This window comes from Apis laboriosa, unplaced genomic scaffold, assembly GCF_014066325.1.
Source record: "Apis laboriosa isolate Shangri-la unplaced genomic scaffold, ASM1406632v1 scaffold5_cov152, whole genome shotgun sequence".
NCBI classification, from domain to species: domain Eukaryota; kingdom Metazoa; phylum Arthropoda; class Insecta; order Hymenoptera; family Apidae; genus Apis; species Apis laboriosa.
The window spans coordinates 1,494,969-1,516,732 of NW_025223857.1; the positions used below are offsets into that span (position 1 = coordinate 1,494,969).

The 21,764-nt window shown below is 21.9% G+C and overlaps 5 protein-coding genes across 10 annotated transcripts; 2 read left to right on the forward strand and 3 right to left on the reverse strand.

Annotated features, from left to right (window-relative positions):
- Positions 1-40: 40 nt before the first annotated feature.
- Positions 41-5,367, forward strand: LOC122718207 (ubiquitin conjugation factor E4 B). Of its 2 annotated transcripts, none has more exons than XM_043943053.1 (8): positions 41-307; positions 939-1,232; positions 1,394-1,798; positions 1,875-3,241; positions 3,325-3,472; positions 3,537-4,223; positions 4,411-4,732; positions 4,805-5,367. In XM_043943053.1, the coding sequence occupies exons 2-8, from the start codon at positions 954-956 to the stop codon at positions 4,867-4,869; spliced, it is 3,273 nt and encodes a 1,090-aa protein (XP_043798988.1). In that variant the 5' UTR covers positions 41-307; positions 939-953; the 3' UTR covers positions 4,870-5,367. The 2 variants fall into 2 exon arrangements, with proteins under 2 accessions (XP_043798988.1, XP_043798987.1); XM_043943052.1 differs by having other exon boundaries at positions 41-263.
- An 887-nt stretch (positions 5,368-6,254) lies between these two features.
- On the reverse strand, positions 6,255-7,588 carry LOC122718209 (gametocyte-specific factor 1-like). The gene is made up of 4 exons (XM_043943054.1): positions 7,413-7,588; positions 7,156-7,279; positions 6,914-7,085; positions 6,255-6,792 (listed from the first exon to the last, which is right to left on the reverse strand). The coding sequence occupies exons 1-4, from the start codon at positions 7,518-7,520 to the stop codon at positions 6,573-6,575; spliced, it is 624 nt and encodes a 207-aa protein (XP_043798989.1). The 5' UTR covers positions 7,521-7,588; the 3' UTR covers positions 6,255-6,572.
- Positions 7,589-8,775: 1,187 nt separating this feature from the next.
- Positions 8,776-10,682, reverse strand: LOC122718063 (ubiA prenyltransferase domain-containing protein 1 homolog). Its single transcript, XM_043942740.1, has 2 exons — positions 10,451-10,682; positions 8,776-9,916 (listed from the first exon to the last, which is right to left on the reverse strand). The coding sequence occupies exon 2, from the start codon at positions 9,901-9,903 to the stop codon at positions 8,905-8,907; it is 999 nt and encodes a 332-aa protein (XP_043798675.1). The 5' UTR covers positions 9,904-9,916; positions 10,451-10,682; the 3' UTR covers positions 8,776-8,904.
- A 1,600-nt stretch (positions 10,683-12,282) lies between these two features.
- Positions 12,283-16,912, forward strand: LOC122718007 (myeloid leukemia factor). Of its 3 annotated transcripts, XM_043942633.1 has the most exons (7): positions 12,283-12,547; positions 13,096-13,300; positions 13,412-13,694; positions 13,806-13,950; positions 14,753-14,821; positions 16,365-16,420; positions 16,697-16,912. In XM_043942633.1, the coding sequence occupies exons 1-6, from the start codon at positions 12,495-12,497 to the stop codon at positions 16,381-16,383; spliced, it is 774 nt and encodes a 257-aa protein (XP_043798568.1). In that variant the 5' UTR covers positions 12,283-12,494; the 3' UTR covers positions 16,384-16,420; positions 16,697-16,912. The 3 variants fall into 3 exon arrangements, with proteins under 3 accessions (XP_043798568.1, XP_043798570.1, XP_043798569.1); XM_043942635.1 differs by lacking the exon at positions 14,753-14,821; XM_043942634.1 differs by lacking the exons at positions 14,753-14,821; positions 16,365-16,420; positions 16,697-16,912 and adding an exon at positions 14,222-14,370 and having other exon boundaries at positions 12,285-12,547.
- An 865-nt stretch (positions 16,913-17,777) lies between these two features.
- Positions 17,778-20,593, reverse strand: LOC122718036. Of its 3 annotated transcripts, none has more exons than XM_043942691.1 (5): positions 20,492-20,593; positions 19,193-19,489; positions 18,881-19,070; positions 18,195-18,749; positions 17,778-18,112 (listed from the first exon to the last, which is right to left on the reverse strand). In XM_043942691.1, exons 4-5 carry the CDS (start codon positions 18,636-18,638, stop codon positions 17,933-17,935), a joined length of 624 nt encoding a protein of 207 aa, XP_043798626.1. In that variant the 5' UTR covers positions 18,639-18,749; positions 18,881-19,070; positions 19,193-19,489; positions 20,492-20,593; the 3' UTR covers positions 17,778-17,932. The 3 variants fall into 3 exon arrangements, with proteins under 3 accessions (XP_043798626.1, XP_043798627.1, XP_043798628.1); XM_043942692.1 differs by lacking the exon at positions 20,492-20,593 and adding an exon at positions 19,721-19,985; XM_043942693.1 differs by lacking the exon at positions 20,492-20,593 and having other exon boundaries at positions 19,156-19,364.
- Positions 20,594-21,764: the final 1,171 nt, after the last annotated feature.

Genomic DNA, 21,764 nt, shown 5'->3' on the forward strand with positions numbered 1-21,764 from the left:
GAAGAATCGACGCAGCTTAACAGTGATTATCCGTAACTCAGCGTTGAATTGCTGCTTTCACGTCCAAACGCAAACAGATGTGGAGTGGCTGTCCAAATTTTTGACGTATCTCGTTCAGAATTTTTCGAACAGTGAAGACTTTTTTTTCGTAGAATTTTTATAATATCAACAAAACGTGTGATCATAAGTGATCGTGTTAGAGGTTAAAGACATCAAAAGAAAAAAATAAAGAAATCGCTATGAGCGAATTAAGCCAAGAGGAAGTGAGTACCAATGCATCGTTTTCAATCGTTATTCAATAGCGTCCGTAAGTCCGTTTTGTTGTTACCTTCCTTTCGCTTTATGCTTGCTTTGTTTCCTAAATTTAAGCTGAAATGGAACATGATAGGCAAGAGCATAAGAAAAAATAACAGGATAAAAAAGAAGTCTCATCAGCAAGACAATAATTGTAAAATACTACTTTTTATACTGTGGTATTGTGTTAAAATAATTATATAACGTTAACAAATTAAAATTAATTTTTTCCATTAATATATAATTAAGATAATTCTTTGGTAATTTTTGTTGAGATATTAATTACAATATTTATTTCTTTTTTTTATAATGTAAACAAAAATTATATATTTCATAATATATTAGAAAGATTACTTTAATATAAAATTTATTTAAAAAGATAATGTATTCTTTATATTTATAAAAGTATTTTTTTATTTTCATTGTTATTGTTTGTGTTCTTTGTCTTTGATATAAATATAGTAAATTTTTGATCATATCTTACATAGTTTTGATTATTGAATCATATCTTCCTGTTAAATATTAATAATATGAGAAATTATTTAAAAAATCATATTAATTTTTTAAAAAAATTATTTTATAAAATAATAACAAAAAGAAACATTAAAAAATTATAAATATAATATCAAATGTTTCAATTATAGGTAAGAAGAAGACGTATGGCTCGTTTAGCAGGCTTGGACAGCTTTAATTCAACAGTTAATATAAGTCATAATAATGATCCTGTTTCTCCAAACACACCTGGTCCATCTAAAACATTTACAGATCAAATAATATCACCATTAAAACAGCAGCAATTTCAGAATCCTGAGCTACCAATGGAAATAGAAGAAAATACTAATAAACAATGTAGTAGTTCTGGTGTTGACATAGATTCAGGAATTGAAAATATGGAAGTTGAGGAATCTGAAAGAAAAGAAGTAAAGCCAAGATCACGTGTAAATATAAATATTTATATTTATAAAAGAAATGTAAAAATATGTATTAAAAAAATATTATTATTATTATTATTATTATTATTATTATTATTATTATTATTATTACTATTATTATTACTATTATTATTATTATTATTATTATTATTATGTTTATTTTTTAGACTACAAGTTCCAGTACAGAAATAACTACAGAACAAATACATGCAGTTATATCACGTGTATTATGCATATCATGGAAAGAACCTACAGAGGGTTATATATTCTTACCACAAATGGCAATATATGCATTATCAACAAAACTCATTGATGCCACAGAAATCATTAATCAAGCATTAATGGAAGTCTTATGCATGTTTATGAGAGATGAAGATCCTTTAAAAGAAATTAATATAGATACTTCTTCAGATAGAGAAGATAGTCCAAATAGTCAAGCAAGTCCGTTACAAAGCCCAGTTACAACATTTTGTCGTTGTGATATTTGTTGTAAATCATCACAACCTAAAAGTCTTATTTATTTATTAGACTGTTATTCAAGAGTTGCAATTGAAGAACGAAATCATCCAAAGGTATAATTTATATTAACATTTAATTATTAATATATTTGTGTCTTAACAGGTATGATATTTTTTTTTTTATAAATAGAAATCAAGTACACCACCATTATCTGATATTTTGGCTGTTCTAAGAGCACAATGTGTTCAATATTCCAGTCTTGTGTTACAAGGCCTAGTTGGTATTTCTCAGTCTTCAACTACATATCCGTTTTCCATGACACCACTTCTGTATCCTGTACTCTCGCAAAGTTTACCTCGTGGCTATTTACATGAACTTGTAACAAGAACACATACGAATTCTGCAATATTTAACAAAATTTTTACACCACTTTTGCAAGGCTTATATCTTTCAATGCAGCAAGCTAGTTTGATTAGAAATACACATCGAAGACCGATTGAAGCATTAGAAGAGTTAATAGAAATTTGCTGCGGACCGAGTAGTAACATACGACCAATATGTCGTTTAATTGTCCATCAAATTCAATTTTTACCTGATATTATGACGTCAGCTGCTGGTAAAGAAATTACAACAACATCTCTTTTGGGACCGTTTTTGTCAGTTTCTGTATTCGCCGAGGATCAACTGGATGTGGCTGAAAGATTCTTCAGTGGTAATCTATTCGTCGATAAATCAATAAGTTTAACATTGCAACAAGAATTAGAAAGTATCAGAACATCACTTCATAAGATATTTCATGCGATACTTGCGAGTAGTAACTGCCGTGAAGCTATGTTAACATATTTAGCAACATTATTACGTTACAATGAAAAACGTGCTCAAATACAAATGGAAGAATTTTCTCTTGCGGGAGATGGATTTATGTTGAATCTCTTGTCAGTATTACAAAAACTTTCTGTGAAAATCAAATTGGACACAGTAGATCTATTATATCCATTTCATCCAGCAAGTTTCGTTGAAATAAAAAACGATACAAGGCTGAAACTTACGTGCCAAGAAGTTGCTGATTGGTTGAAATATTTAGAGAGGACACACAAGTGGGTCGAGCCAAAGTTTCCAACACAATGTTGGTTCCTTACTCTACATTGTCACCATATAGCGTTGTTACCGGCTTTACAGAAATACCAGAGAAAGCTGAGGACTTTACGTGATGTGCAAAAAATGCTCGATGATCTACAAGCTACTGAACCACAATGGAAAGATAGTCCTTTTGCTAGCCGTAATAAAGAATTGATAGAACGATGCAAGGAGCAATTGAAACATCTCGGCAAATCGAAATTATACACAGATGCTGGATTAATCGATCCTGTTTTATTGAGAAGGTGCTTACACTTTTATATTTCTGTAGCAGAGATTCTGCTAAGTTTATTGACACAGACTTCGCCAGGAAATCCTATTCCTGAACTGCCTTTGCCACAGGAGGTTCCACAAAAATTTACAGCATTACCAGAATGGTATGTCGAAGATATTGCAGAATTTGTATTATTTACTCTTCAGTAAGTATTGTTTTATTGTTATTTTTATTATTACATTATTATTACTAATGTATTATATTATTATTGTTTTCTATCTCTTATAGATTTTGTCCTAGTGTAATAGTAAATAATATGGATAATTCTCTCATTACATGGTTACTTGTAGTAGTATGTACTCCACATTGTATACGAAATCCATATTTAATAGCAAAAATTATTGAAGTACTATTTGTAATAAATCCTAATGTTCAGGTAAATATAAAAAAAATCAAATTTTATATTTTTTTAAATAATGTCTTATAATTCTTAATTTTAGGGACGAACTGAATCTCTTCATGATCAAGTAATGGCACATCCTATATCAAGAACATTATTAGCCTCATATTTGATGAAATTCTACACAGACGTTGAAACAACTGGTTCTAGTTCAGAATTTTATGATAAATTTTCCATTCGTTATCATATTAGTTTAATACTGAAATCTATGTGGGATAGTCCAGTACATAGAAAATCGATCATCGATGAAAGCAATAATGGGAATCAATTTGTAAAATTTATTAACATGTTAATGAATGATACCACATTTTTACTCGATGAAAGTTTAGAATCATTAAAACGTATTCACGAAATCCAAGAATTGATGTCCGATCTTAAAGCATGGTCTGCATTATCTCGTGAACAACAACATTCACGAATGAAACAATTAGCAGCAGATGAGAGACAAGCTAGGTCATATCTTACTTTGGCCAAGGAAACTGTTGCTATGTTTCAATATCTAACAGATGATATCACAGAACCATTTTTACGGCCAGAATTAGTCGGAAGATTATGTGCCATGTTAAATTTTAATTTACAACAATTATGTGGTCCTAAATGTAAAAATTTAAAAGTACGAATACCACAAAAATACGGTTGGGAACCAAGAGCTTTACTTAGTCAATTAGTTGACATATATTTACATCTTGATTGTGAGATTTTTGCTGCTGCTTTGGCTGCTGATGAAGTAAGTTTAATATATTAATAATATATTAATAATACAAATATATTAATAATATTAAAAATTATTATATAATTATAAATTATTATATATATTTAATAAATTAATAATATTATAAATAATATATATTATAATAATATAATAAATGAAGTCTATAATAAAAAACTTTTTCTAACAAATATTATAATTGCAGCGTTCATTTTGTATGGAATTATTTATTGATGCTGCAAATAAGTTAGAAAGATCAGTAATCAAGTCTATTATAGAGATTGAAAGATTTGTAGCTCTTGCTGAACGTGCTGCAGATATAGCAAGGGATAATCGTGCACGTGATGCAGATTACGGTGATGCACCAGAAGAATTTCGAGATCCACTTATGGATACACTTATGGAAGAACCTGTTAAACTTCCATCTGGCATTGTTATGGATAAAGCAGTTATTATTAGACATCTTCTCAATAGTGCTACAGATCCTTTTAGTAGGCAACCTCTCAGTGAAGATATGCTTACACCAAGTGAGTAAATAAAGTAATTTTTTTTTTCATATAAAAAAATTTATGTAATAACTAATTATTGCATATTTATAGTGCCTGATTTGGAGAAAAGAATATCAATGTGGAAACAACAAAAGAAAAAACCGACAAAAATATAAATTATGATTTTATTGCAATAATCATTTTTCAGAAACATCACGATATTGTGTAGTTAATGTTACTACATGATATATTGTATCAGTCCATAGATATATCATTCTATGGCAAATGAATACAGTGCAATGATCTCGCTAATGTGCAAATATTGCACTTAATAAATTTACAGTTTTAATACATTACTGTCTAATACTTAAAACAGACAGTTAAACAGACTGCAGCTATGTAACCAGCTGCATATTACTTTTAAAGGAAAAAAAAAATACTTTTAAAAAACTTGTAAATAATTGCTGGTTTATAACATCAATACCCAAAAAAAATCTTATTTACAAACTTAGCACTTGTTCCTTTATACGTTCTAAATATATGAGACTGCAAATGAAAAATTAAAAACATATGATCAATTATAAGAATAATAAATTAAACAGCATAGAGATAAAAAACATCAATCTAAATTTTTTTATTTAAAATTTGATAATTTATAAATGAAAATAAAAAAAGAAGACATTATTTGATGCAAAATTTATGTAAATGATTCATATATAAATGATAAAATATTTTAAAAATTATATTAAAGTTTTTTTTTAAACATGCGAAATGTTGCACAATAGAAAAAAATAATTTGCAGCGATTAATTCTTTCTAAAGATGTACATGGTAAATGTATCATGCCTATTCCTTCAATAAATTTCATGAGTAAAGATTTGTTTTGTGTATATAATAATATATTACTTAAAACAATTCCATCCAAAAAATATTTTTTGTTTTTTCAATGTGAAATTTTTTAAAAAATTATTTTAACATTTTTACTATAATTATGCTTTCTTTATTACAAATTCAAATGTTTTTTTACTTCAAAACTTGAAGTATACATTTTCATTTAAATTTTTAAAATGGTATTAAAAATGGTTAAAAGTTTATAACAAAAAAACTTTAAAAAATTAATATTTATTTTTTAAAAGTATGATTGTAGTTTATAATTTTCATATCAATTAAAACTTTGTTTTTATAAATTATATTTATATAATTATATTTTTAAATTTAACTATCAATTACATATTACATAAATTTATCATTAAATAATGTTAAAGATTATTTTAAAATGAAAATGAATTTTATTTTAATTGTAAATTCGAAACATAACAGATATTCTACATAATTCAAATGATTTGAAAATATAATAAATTATATGTTGATTCATATAATCTATTCTAAATTAGTTTTATTATTATTAACTGTTAAAAAATGTTATTTATTATATTCTTATTTAGTGTATTATAATCTCAAAATGTTTAATGTTTAATTAATATTCTCATTATATAAAATTGATAAAGTTCAGGTTACAAGAAAAAGACATTTAAAAATATTAGAAAATTAAGTATTGTTAATATATATTAACTGCCATTGTAATTTTTGCCCATTTTTCAATTCAAATAATATATTAATATTTCTAATATACTTTTGTTTTTACAGAGAATATACATAAGAACATAATTCTTTTTTTGAAAAATCTTTCATATTATATATGTAAATATAAATAAAAATAAAAAAAGATCAAGAAATTAAGCAAATATTTAAATATAATACATATATGGTAAATTATATGTAATAGATTATATAGAAAAACAATAAACAATATTAGTTTATTTTAATTACTTACAAAAATATAAAAATTTTTTAATATTTTTTATTTAAATGAAATTTAATTATATCAATGAAAGATTGTTTATTGCTCTTCCTCTACCTACTCCAATTAATTTCAATTTATTATTCTTCTGAATAATTTTTCCCCGACCAATTCCCATTGAACTAACTATAGATTCTAAATCTTCAACACAAGAATCTTCATTTGCTTCTCGCAACATAGCTTCAGAAAAACCACGAGGAGCTCTTATGGGTTTGAAATCTTTACTTCTTTCTTCATTTCTTGATATAAATTCAAAAGATTAATGATAATGACAAGTTCTTATAATTATATAAAAAAAATAAGATAATAAATATGTAATAAATTAATATAATTAGAATTAGAACTAAATTATTTGATTACTTTGAATCAATAGTTATATTAATTGTTTTTGTATTGTTATCCATAGAATATTCTTCTTCAGTTAAAATAACAGAGTTATCATTAATTTCTATGTCCCAATTTTCTGTACAATCTATTGTACTTGAAAGATCTGAATATATTTCAAAATTTGTTGCACCATGTTTTTTTGTTTCTATGAAATATAATATTTTAACAATAATGTTATTAAATAAAAAAAAAATAGAAATAAAATATAAAAAAACCTGGATATATTTCATTTAACACATTACGAGCAGAACACGTAGTGATATGCTCCTCTAATTCTTCCTTAAATAATCGATGGGTGGCATTATATGGACACATAACTTTATAATGTTCAGGATATCGCTATTTTAAAAATTTAATATATTTATATAACTGATGATATGAGTATTATTTTGTGAAAAAATTAAATTTATTCGTTAAAATTAACAAAAAAAAAATGCATTCATAATATTTTTTTTATAATTAATTTACTTACTTTTTCACACTTGACAATGTGCTTTTGAAGACGAGATTTTGCGATAAAATGATTTTTATCATATGGACATATTATAATCGGATCATGGAGCGTAAGACATTTATACATTTTGAATTTATTAAAAATATCTAATTAAATATACAAATAATAAGAATATTTTTTATGTTTTAATAATTTTTTTTCTGTGATCGAAATTATTTCTTCGATATATTGTTTAAAATCGATAGTACATAAAAATCGATATATAGTCGATTTATATTTGTATCGAGAAATAATTTAAAAAAAATTGTTAAATTTAAAAATTTAAAAAATATTACATTGCATTAAGATATAGATATATAGAAATAATATTATATATATATATATAAATGATTCAAATTAAAATTCAATTTAATTTATTATTTATATTTTAATATAAGTAAAAAAGAAAATATTCTAGATATATTTTATTCTCATTGACACTACATTTCTTAATTTATAAATCAAAATAAATCAGAGATTAAAATCAGAGATTAAATGTTCATCTATTTTTATATATAATCATTTATATATAAAATTGTAAATGTATATAATTGATAATAATATAGAGATTAAATTTTTTATTTAACATTGTTTCTTTGAAAGATATAAAAATAAAATATTATTTCAAACAAGAGTTGAAAATATTAAAAATGAATTTTTAATATTAATTATTTTTTGATTTATTTGTATTCATTGTATAGTTTTAAAAAAATATAACAAAAATATAACAAAATAATTATAGACAAACTTACGTAAATAATTTATAATAATAACTATTATAATATAAATCTTTATGTTAACAGCAAATGATGAAATAATATATTTTATTAATTTATTATTAATATGCTATAAGAATTTATTACATTTTTTTGTAAATTTATTAATTTATAAAACATGAAAATTTTCCAAGTTTATTCCCGAAATTCTTACATTTTCGAAATTACAAAAGCTATGCACATGATTTCTTTTCATAAATAATATTACTTAATTTCTAAACATTGAAATAAATTATTATATAAACATTTAAATAATTATAATTTCATAAATTTATGTTTTTTTTATTCCTATCCTACGTGCAAAAATATTACACTAATTATACACACTGGAAAAATTAAAAGTACAAATTCAAGATTTTAAACAATGTAATTTGTACATATTAAAGATCATTATATTATTGGAAAGATATATCCAAATATTTATTGTATTATAAATATTCATAATATAATACAAGTAAGAAAAATATTTTATAATATACATGATAATGTTTATATGAAAAAAATTAATAAAAGTTAATTTTTCATAAAAGTAAGAAGCAAGATTAAATAATATCAATTGATTTTAGATAATTTATAACAATCCAAATATAATGATAAGAAAGAAAGATTTATATAAAATTACATATAGATAGGCTAATAGCTGCCTATATAATTATTTGAATCACTGAGTTTCTTTAAATAATTATACAAGTATGTTACAGATAGGGAAGAGGATCGACAAGTAAACAAGCAATAACATATAAAATGCCCAGAAACATATTTAATTTAGCTGTTTGCTTAGGCACACTCTGAATCATATGAGGGCTTCTAAATTGTTTTTCTATTTTGAACGCAGTTGGTAAAGTAATAACTGGTAACAGAAACCATATAGAATACCTTAATGCAAGCACCACCAGAGTTACATATGGTGTGAATAATAAAAAAGCATATAAAACATGAGATACAGTGTGACCTATTAAAATAGCTAATGTTACTATTCCTGCTCTTTTATCACTCTCTAAATCTCGGGTATTGTTACTATGTAAAATAGCTTCTGTATTTAGAGCAAGAGGTATAGCATAATATATTGTACCTAATTCAATATAACCAGTTTGAGCCATGAATGCAAATAAAACTGAAATAGGACCAAATATAACTAAAATAAGAACATCACCTAATGCAATATATTTAAATCCTATTCCTCCTGTATAAAGAAATGAAGAAGATAAACCTCCAAAATACACAAGTGCAAGATGTTCCATTTTTGCAGGAGATATGGTAGTTAATAGAACAAAACCTAAACATCCTGCTGTATATAATAATGCACCTAATGAAACTAATTCATCCTTTGATAAAAGTTGATCTACTAATATCCTATCATCACTTTTTCGACTATCTACTCCTTTTATATAATCAAAATATGTATTTACTACATTACCAGCTCCATGTACACAAAAAACTGTATATACTGTGAGGATAAAAGATATCCAGCTAAAATTTGCTATGTTTGTTAATCGATAAGCTAATGCAGATCCAAGAAGTGTTGGCATTAATGAAGCACTTAATGACCATGGTCGTACAGCTAAGAAGTATGAAGACAATTTCATAAGTGGAGAATTTAATGTTGAGGATGATATTGGTGAACAATTGATATTATTTGACATTGATTTTCCTCCAACTTCTTTAGTAGAAACCCAAATACCATTGGACATCATATTTTATATTTTGCTATAAATAAAACAAATCAATAATTATTATATAATATAACAAGTATAATATAATATTTATATTTTCTATTAATAATGAATCAATTATATTAATATTATATAATATAATATAAAAATATAATAATATATATAATAAAAAAATTATATAATAAAATATATAATAAATATATAATAAAATATAATAAATATATAATAAAAAAAGAAAAAAATTTATTTATATATCATTAACAGAATTTTATTCTAATGTATTTCTAATATATTTTTAATTAAATTATATAAAAATAAATTCTAGAATTAATAAATTTAAAAAGAAAGTTAAAACTAAATTCTTTAACTAAATTCTTTGTCAACAAAAAATTTATAAAATATACAGAATATATATTTAAGGATTTATAATTGTATATAATATTATTATATAGAAAGAATTTTACTAATTAAAAATGAACTATTGATACAATTAATTTTTATAACATTATATAATTTTATAAAGAAATTTATTTTTTAATATAAATATATAAAAATTAGATGAACTTACCTAGTATTCGTTTAAAGAGTAAATGTTAGGTTAGAACAATCTCCATACTGTATTCAAAATTGTTACATTTTTTAAGTATTTATTAGTTAATAAGAAAATTATTAATTATGCAAAAAAAAAAAAACAATTTTCACATAGTTAAATTTGAAATTCTTATTTGAAGAAGAATTCTTCTTCTTATGTATTGTTACATATGACGATGACGTGTTTTCATTAATATGCACGTGGCGCTCTCTAAAATATTCTTTTTTCTCATAAAGTCAACAATATCGTTAATAAATTTAACTTTCACAAGAAATATTTAGAAATATCTAATTACTCTTTATCTTTAAATTTCAAAATATTGTACAATTTATAGATAATATACATATATTTTTATTATATTCTTGTTAATTTTTAAGTAAGCAATATTCTATTATTTTTAAATATATTAATAAATACATATATAATGTTTATATTTAAAAAAATTAGATATATGTATTTATAAAATATAATACTTAATTTTTTTAATATTATAATTTTTATATATAATCAAATAATATATTATTAATATATTATTAATATATATTATTAATATATTAAATATATAAATAATATATATTTTTGAATATATATGCAATAGTAGATTGAAAGTAATTTATATTATATAATTATAACTTTTAAACAATATAAGAAAAAATGAAAAATTTAAAACGCTAATTTTAAAATAATTAAAATTTTAAAGATTATTCAAGCATAATATATTAGTTAAAATAATAACAAAATGCATGTAAATATACCTTAACAAGAAATTATAAATATATATATATATATATATATTTAACTAAACACAAGTTTAGAGAATAAATATGGCAACAATGTTCAAATTTTTAATAGTCAATCAAGTATTAGAAGTTTTAAAAGTTACTAGAAGTTACTTCGAATTCTCACGAATTTTAATCTTATGAAATATTTATTTATATGAAAAAAATAATAAAACGATTATAAGTAAAGATTGAAATTTTAAATTTACTAAGCATTAAATAAAACACAGTTTTCATAGGTTTCATATAATTCACAAATTTTTTTTAAAAATACAAAATTTTTTATACAAATAATGTTTGAACTAACATATTCGGATATCAAAATAAAAACGCAAATTGAAATTAAAAAAATTTAATGTTTTTTTTTAAATTTAGTTAATAAATATTCACGAATACACATAACTATTTTGTTCATTTATTATTTTATTTTTCTTTTTTTCTATGTATATAGTTATTTGTTAGAAACTAAAATCAAAATTTTGAAATTCTTATTTTACATATCTTAATTTTTAGCAATTACATAGTATAATTTAGTAATAGTAATAATAGTACTATTACTATATAGATATATGATAATATTATATAATTTTTTTTATTAAAATCTTATAAATTAACTAATAATTAAATTATAAAGTATATACCATTTCTTAACATAATTTATTGTTTGGAATTGATTCAATAATTATATCAACAATTCAATATTTTCTGCAAATTACCTATCTTTATTTGTATATCTAATCTCTTTCGCTTAATATTATTTTTTTATCACATATATTAATTCATTTAAATTAAAGTCAATACAAATATATATAAGCTATAACCTCAAAATTTATATATTTATCATTTATTTATATTATTTCTATTTTTTGCAATTATAACATATATATATAGATCAATTTAAAAAAATATTAGATTCCGTTTTCTATTTATCGTAATAACAAAATAAGACTCTTGATACTAGCAAAAACGATGTTGCCAAATTTAACCATGTATCTAAAGTAGGCTGTGACTCTATGTGGAAGATACATCCATTTATTATATGCTGTTCATTATACGTTTCATAAACGGTGGTGTCAGATCAGAATTGATCGTTTTGCTTCACGTTCTGTTCCAGAAATTTCTAATAAATCTTTTCAGTGAAATTTTCTATAAAAATTTATTTTGTTACATTTTAAGTGTTTACGTTATTCTCTTTTTAATTATCGATCGTAATCTTTTTCACAAATATTCTGTTTTTCAAAATGTCCTTTTTCGGATCATTGATGAGTGATCTCGACGATGATCCTATTTTTGGGTAAGTTAAAATATAAATTTTAACTTCTTAATTTTTTTTATAAGAATGAAAATATATAAATTATATTATTTTTAAACTTAGTTTATTGTAATTACAATAAAGTAAAACAAAACTTAAAATAATATTTTATTAATTTTATTATATAAATTATTTATTATATATTATTAATATTTTGATTCGATAAAATTATATAATTTTTAGGAAAAAAATTAGTAAATATCTATATTTGCAAAACACCCCACATTAAAATCTTATCTTATAAATTAGAAATATGATTAACTATAAACTTTAATTATTTTAAATTTTATAATGGAAATTTCATTTTTACAGTATTTTTTTTTAATTTTGTTGTATTAATTTAATTAATTATTAATTATTTTATATAATTATTATTCTTTAATATATTTATTATTCTTTTGTATAATTAATATTATAATATTATAATATAATAAATTATATTTATTGAAATTTTCATTTATTTTATTATATATTTGAAGATTTTGTTATAAAAAAAAATACATTCAAGTTTTTAATATTATTTTTTATAGATCTCATATTCAATCTATGAGACATATGAATAATATGATGAATTCATTATTTAATGACCCATTTGGTATGATGGGTCATCCTAGCCATAATGCTATTGCACATGCTAATCATAGGAATCAAAATCATCAAGATGATCTTCAAGTATTACCATTTGGATTTCCACCATTACCATCATTTAATATGGGCAATATATTCTCAAATTTTGTAAATTTTTCTCTTTAATTTTTAATTTATGAAATTTATAATAATAAATAAGTAAATTTATAATATAATTATAATATATTATATATAATATATTAAAAAAAAATATTTTAGGATAATATGGCATCAAGTGGAAATTGTCATTCTTTTGTATCAAATTCTGTAATGACATTTGGTAGTGATGGTCGTCCACAGGTTTATGAAGAAACCACATCTACAACAACTGTTCCAGGTGGCATAAAAGAAACAAAAACAACAGTCTGTGATTCTCGTACTGGAAAAAAAAAGATGGCTATTGAACATCACATTGGAGATAGGGCACATATTTTAGAAAGAGAACAAAATATTCATAGTGGTGAACAAGAGGAACATCAGGAATTTATTAATCTTGATGAAGGTTAATAATCTTTTTTTATAAAAATTCATTTATTTTATGTCTATTAATTATATCATTATTTTTATTTATTTCATATCTAAAATGAAAAAAACATATTATTTTATTTTACAGAAGAAGCAGAGAGTTTTAATAAAGAATGGGAATCACGTGTTCGCCATTATGGAAATTACCATCATGGAAATTCTCATTATGGTATCCATGGTCATCGAAATAGATTTGATCATAGACAGTTGGCTTTACCTGATCCATCAGGAAGGTTAGTTCATTAAATATATAATTTATTTCAAACAAAATCTTTATGTATAATTATTTGCACAAAAAAAAAGTATAAATATTTATCTTATAATTCTTTAAAACATACAATTGATGTTTAATACATTTTTATTAAAATATTAAAATGTTAATACATGTAGTGATGTTGCATGTATTTATCATATAAACATGGAAATGTACACTTAAAATTATGTGTGCATGAATAAAAATATTATATATATAGCGCTGTTACTGATAAATTTAAATTTATGCAGTGTACATAAGAAAACCAGAAGACGAACCAGTAAAAAAAAGTGAATGAAGAAAAAGGATCTCATCATATTAAATATCATTTTATCTTACTTTCTGCATTCCCTGCTAAAATTTTGTATCAAACATTCAAATAAAAACATTTAAGTTTTAATTTCTATTTGTTTTGTTTAGTTATAATCAGAATTTCATTATAGTACTTTCATGATATTTTAATTTTCTTATATTTCATGTGTTACAAATAATTATAATTATTATATTATTACATGAATATATAATTTATTGATTTAATAAATTGCAACATACTTCATAACTTTGATTCTCATTTTATAGTAATGTAAACTCATTGAGATTAATAAAAGATAATGTATCAATAAAATATCTAATATTACACTTAAATTTTTTTTATTTAATGTATTATAAGCATGAAACTAAGTCTAAATTTTAATATCTAAATTTTTTTATTTTTTTGTTTTTTGCTTTTTTATTTATTTGCTCGTTATATGCTTTTATAATCGATATTCTAATTCTTCAAGATGGACATCTCCTAGACGTAGTTTAAGATTATCATCATCTAAACCATACAACTCAATTTACAATTTAAGGTAATTTTAGTAATTTTATTAAAATTTATGGTTTTGAACATATATTAAACACATAAATGTGTTATAATATTAAAAATTTGTGGTTTAATAAAATAAATAATATAAAATTATTATGCATTATACACTATATTTATGAACATTAAATATAATTAATAGAATATATAATATAAAATATAATAATTAAATATATTTAATTCATATGTACATATTACAAATATTAACATATTTATAATATAAAAAATTTACGAATATAAAGAAAATTTATTTATAATAAATATCTGTATTTGCACTATTAAATTATTTAAGAATGGAATTTATTAAGCAAAAATAATAATCATTCTTTTGAATAAAACTAATGTTTCTAATGAAGTTTTTAATAAATTACAATTGCAATATTTTTCAATATTTACTTTGTAAAAAGAAACATCATAAAACTATATAAAAATATCTGATTCATGCATGTTGTTTGTAGTCTGTAATACAGTAGTAATAGTTAAAGTATATTAATATTTATAATGATATTATATTATTATATTTTTATTTTTAGATGATTTTATTAGATCTATGTTGTATTTTTAAGAGCAGTAAATTGAAATTCTTAATTTATAGAAATGTAATGATAATTTTTAGATTATAAATTTCAGTAAATTAAAAGATTTAAATAAAGAAGTTTTAATTTAAAATTAATTTAAAATATCTTAAATACAATTTTTTTTTAGATATGTTATAGATGTTAGATATATATTAAATACAAATATTTTTTAAATATCTTATTATTTTGTAATAAAATAAATATAATTCATATTTTATCTTATATTTTTTAATATAAAAAAAATATATTTAAAAATCGTATTTAAAAATATTTATTTAAATAAATGAGAAAATTTTTTTTATAAATTTTCAATTTATTAATAATAATAAATAACATTTTGACATATATTAGCAAAACTTAATCAATTAGTCTTTTTTTATACGTTAATATCAATAATAACAAATTTTTTTATGCAGTATATATAATATTAAATCATGAATATTTTTGATATTTAAATACACATAAAATAAGATATTCAGTTTTCAGTATCTCATTTTTTGAAATTAATTACGATTTTTAAAAAAATATTTATATATTTATAAAATCAATAAAATAAAAGATATATATATATTTTTTTTTTAATTCACTACAGATTTATTATAGATTTATATAGATATTATTTATTTTTTATTTTTCATTTATCTTTTTAATCATATCTTTTTAATTCAAATTTTATATTAAAGATATATAAATTCGTCTTTTATTTTAAATTTAATTTTATATATTATATTATGTATACATTTTTACATTTTTTTATTTATATATAAGACTATAAAATATTTATCCATTATAATATTTATTCATAATATATTATTTATTTTGTTATCTTTAAAATTTGTATAAAATATATCACATATTGTATATAATATAAGATTATATATAATAAATAAGATTTGTATAGAATATACTTATATATAATATATACAATATATAATATATTATATATTGCAGGTACAATCGCAAATATTAATAAAATAAAAAGCATAGTACACAATGACATATGCAATGTAAGTATGCATTTTATTTAAAATTTATATTTTTATATTTCAATTTTTTTGTAATTTATTGGATATATTTTTTCAATATTATATTATTTAATTTTTAATTTTTGAAATTCATTAATGATTTTTATTTTTGTAAAAATATTTTTAAAAATTTTATTAATATGTAAACTTTTTAATAAATTTTATCATTTTCATATTTTACATATTTCATATAATTATATAATTTAATTTTAATAATATCAAGAAATATATTATGATTTAACATTCTTATGTTTACAGTTTGAATTCATCCAGTTGTATTCAAATCTACATTAGCAGTACTGCAGTTGATTATAATAAGAAAATGTGGATGTTGAAGTTTGCAAAAAGTGTCATTATATCTTATAGTAATATATATAGACTTTGTATTTAATTATTTAAATTTAAATTATGTTATAAAATTTTGGAAGAATCTAAATGTTTTAATAAGTAAAATCATTAGTTTTAATAGTTTCAAATAATTTCTTGTTATATTTTTATAGATTTAGATGAATCTTATTATGTTTTCAAATTTTTTAATGTTTTTTCTTAAAATTAAAGTTTAAAAAATATATTCTATATCATATAAATATTTTATTGAAATTATGCTGCAGTTATTTTTGATTCTACATGTAAATTTATTATTTTCTTGAATCTTTTTAAATAAATAACATATATGAAATAATATGCATTAACATATGTGAAAAATATAAGTGTCAGAAAATATTTAACTTTATTTTAAATATATCTATACATAATAAAAAACATTTACATTATTTAAAAACAATTGAATTTATGAAAAAAAAATATAATTCATCTAAAAAACTATATTTATGATGTTCAAATTTTAATTATATTTTTAATAAATCATTTAAATTTCAATATGTTAATACATTTTCAATTTTAAATAAAAATAAATATATTTTGGAATATTATATTTATCAATGAATGTACAATTTAATGTAATAATTTTTGTCATTATTTATTTCAATAAAAATTATAGATTTAGTATAACTTAGTTCATTTCTTTATATTAAAAACAAAAAAATTAAATATAAGCCATTCCTATCTCTTTTTATAATTTTTTTTTTAAATAGAAACTAATTTTATTTAATAATGTTTCAATGAAAACATTTAATTTTCTAAGATTTTAAAATCATCTACGATTTAATATTTATGTAAATAATAATAAAGAATGATATATAAATGTATATATATGCTATTACTAAATTCTAAAAATAATTTTAAAATTAATATATAGTGCAATTAATTAACGTTTTCATTGAATTATTAACAATAATGTATATAATATAATTTTATTAAAATTCATTAAAAAAATATACCTTATTTTATAACAAGAATAAAATTAACATCTGTAATACATAGTAAAATTATTAACATAATCATCAATAAAACAAAAAGAACATAAGAAGAAAGTTGACAAAAGAAATGATATATTATATATTGTCTGCACCGCACAGGGCAGATTGACTTGTGTTAATTATCTTCTGCCAAAGTGTTGATTCTTGCATTAATAGCCAGTAATTGAGCCACAAAGGCTGAATCGCTCATAACTGTAGCAAGAGCAGATAATAGATCTTCTAGGGAATCTTGTAAAAGACCTAACTGCCGGGCACATTCGGCGATAATTTCCTTTTCTTCAGTATCAGGATTTATCTAAACAAAATATATTATTATTTAATAATACTAATTTTTTATAATTATTTAATATTAATTTTTATATGAATAAAAAACATACTTTTGGTGAACTGCAGAATTTATTAAATGCCATTTTGATTCGTCTTTTGCCACTATTAGTTTGATAAAAAATTGTAAAACTTTGTGCATTGTTTATATCCAGCACAACAGGAAAATATAAACCAGCTGTAACATGACCTTTAGTATCTCTTGCAAGAAGACTTCTGAAGTTATAAACTAAATTTCTGCGTTCCGTAACATCAATGGCAGTTAAATAAGGCCTTGCCACATATATAAGAGCAACTTGTGTTCTTTCTAAGGTATCAGATCGTGTTTTTCTTTCATGCCATTCAATATAATCAGGATCGTTACTGCATAAAAAGTAATTATATTCTTTTTTACAATCTGGTTCATCAGATTGAATAAACCAGCCTGTATGTGGGTATAATTTATCCTCCATTATAGTAATTACTCGAGCTACATGATATCCAGGATCAAGTAGCATAACTCCTTGTCGTCCTCCAATTTTAATTTTCAGGCACACTAACACATGTTCTTTTTCACCACTATCTGCAGCAGGTGGTCCTCCAACATAATTAGCAACATTATCGATCGTCTACATAATAAAGAAATTTATAAAGAAATTATGAAATTTTTAATTATAAAAAATATATGTGTGTGTGTGCATGTGCGTGCGTGCGTATGTGTGTGTATAGATTAAAATATATTTAAGAATTATAAATATACCTCTTCACAAGACACTAAATAGAAACCACTTGCTATACCAGGAAATCTTTTATTTAAACATTTTAAACGGTATAATAATTCAAATCCTAAACCCACACAAGTATGATGTTCACGTGTTATCAATGGTTGATATTTATGATAAAATCTTTCCAGAACAGTTTCTCCACTTGCAATATAATCCTTATAAAACCTATTAATTGCAAAACAAATTATTATAATAATTGTTTTATAATAATATTAACATAAACTTATAAAACATATGTTATGACAATTACTTAAGGAAATTGCCAATGGTATCATAGCGATGCTCACGCAGTAAATGCTGCGTTTCTAATTCAACGCTGCCTGCTAGTTCCTCATATTGTTCGACCGTTAAAACGGTCAAGGCTGGTGCCTCATAATGGGCCCATACCGGCAAGGGTAGCGGCACACCCCTGATCCAGGGCCCTCGTGCCTGCCCTTGTGGCTGGCACCATATTTCTGCTGTCTCGAGTCAACTTGGCCATTCACTTCCCCAACGGCCCACTGTTGGCACAAAGCCATGCTCATCCCTGCAGCTGCTTATTGGCTCCACAGGGCTCTCTCCGTGTTTTATACTCTTCTCTCGCTCTAAAAATATAAAATTATATATTTTTATCATCGATATATTTTACGTATGTATAACATATATATATTTTATTAATAATTTCAAATAAATAATTATTTATTTTAAAAGATAAAATATATAAAAAATAATATCTTTACTTTGTACTTCCATAAGTATGAATAGAATATTTTTTAATCAATATAATTCATAACTTATTTGTTATAATTATTATTTCTATTAATAAATATATTTACCATATCTCCATTGCTATTTAAGCACACGAATTAATACGATTCCGAATGACAAAATTTGTGAAATAAAAGTAGAGAAACGGATTGGAGTTGTCGTTGGCTTAGTATCCAACATGGCGACGATATATATACGCATGATGAATCAATACGTGACCAGATAGATATGTAATATGCCACGTGTCTACTATGCTTTCATCTCAATGTTACTATTCGCGTTAATATACTATTTTTTATTTACTAACATTAAAAAGATTGCCAATTCTAACAATATATTTAATATCTATATTAAATATTTAATATTTTATATTTTTCAAACTATATCAAAATAGATTAATTAATATTGTGAAAATAATTACGTAAGAAAAAACATATATTTGTTTTTTGTTTTTAAATTCACAATACATTATTATAATTTTAAAAAAAATTCAAATTTTAAATATGATTTAAAAATAATGGTATAGTAAATATGAAATTCTAATGACGCCAAAACATTAATGTTTACATTTATCAGCTTAAATATTTATTTGATTTAATAGCACATTACCTATATCAATGTATTATGTTTATAATTTATTACCATGAAACATAATAATTTAAATTATAAATATATGATATTAGAAGTGAAAGTATTTCCCTCCCGAACTAGGACACACAAGATGTTTCAAGTACGCATATGCGAATTATTTCATTTTGTAAATAGATATAATTTTTTATTCAAAACATAGAAGAATCAAAAAAAGAAAGAAAGAAATTAAACTAAATTATAGAACTTACCCATACAATGAGCGCACCAAACAAACAAAAACTCTCCCTCTTCGGAAGCTTGGCACAATTTACACGTCCGAAGTCCAAGCAGAACTGGATAGTGGAATGTATGCTGAAGATTATATACGTTCAAACCTTTGTAGTTTTCCCTTACCTCTCTGCCAAGCTTGGTTTGATAATTTACCACGTGACTATTATTTCATACAAAATTTAGAAGACATAATTTAGAATTTGTATGTTTTCTTTTTTTTATAAATAAATTGAAAAACAATTTTTTCTTGTCTAATATTTAATATTACTTTTTTGTATTACATTCAAAAATATGTTCAATAAATATGTATTTACATATTTATAATTATTAAAATTTTATTCATATTTGAAATTCTATTTCTATTATCATTATTTACATAAATTCTATATTATATATTTAATATAAATTTCGAAATTAATTAAATAAAACAAAAGAGATGAAAATTTGTCACAAAGAATTCATCTTAAATATGATTGGTTGAACATATTGCGCTTCTGAAAAATATCATCATTTTCCAATTGTTGAGCTATCGAAGCCTTACATTAATTTTTCTTGAGTTGAGTGTCATGATAAATATGACTGTATACATTCTTCGAAATATTAATATAATTATTAGGATTTCCAAGAAAAAAATAGATACTATATTAATGATTATTCTCATTTTTTATTCATTACATATATTATATTTTTTTTTTTATAACTTCAGGCGCACTATTTTAAATGACCTTGAATTGATATTTTTTAAGTTACAAATATTCTACTCTGGAATTCTATGGAATTCTGAATCATGACAAACAAAAATGATATTTCGCGCGGTTTTATTGTTAATATTGTTAATATATTGTTAATATTGTTTTAATAATTCAGCCAATTGACGCTACAAACAATATATAATAAATATATAAATATATATTGTTTTATATATATATATATATATAAATATATATTCAATCTAACATATACATACGCAAATTAAAACATAGTCACATTAGATACATTTAGATATCTATTGATCACGTGATTATAATGTAATTCTATATGTATTTTGATGAAACGAAATTACTACGCAGTTATATTATTCTTTTGAAAAAATTAAAAATAAATCAATTGTTATTAATATAGTTTATTTGATAATGATTTTATTTTTTATTTATTCTTATAAAAAATATATACAAAAACAGTTTAATTATTATTTAATATATAGTATATATTTTTATCAATTTAATATTATAAATATCACAATATTTTTTC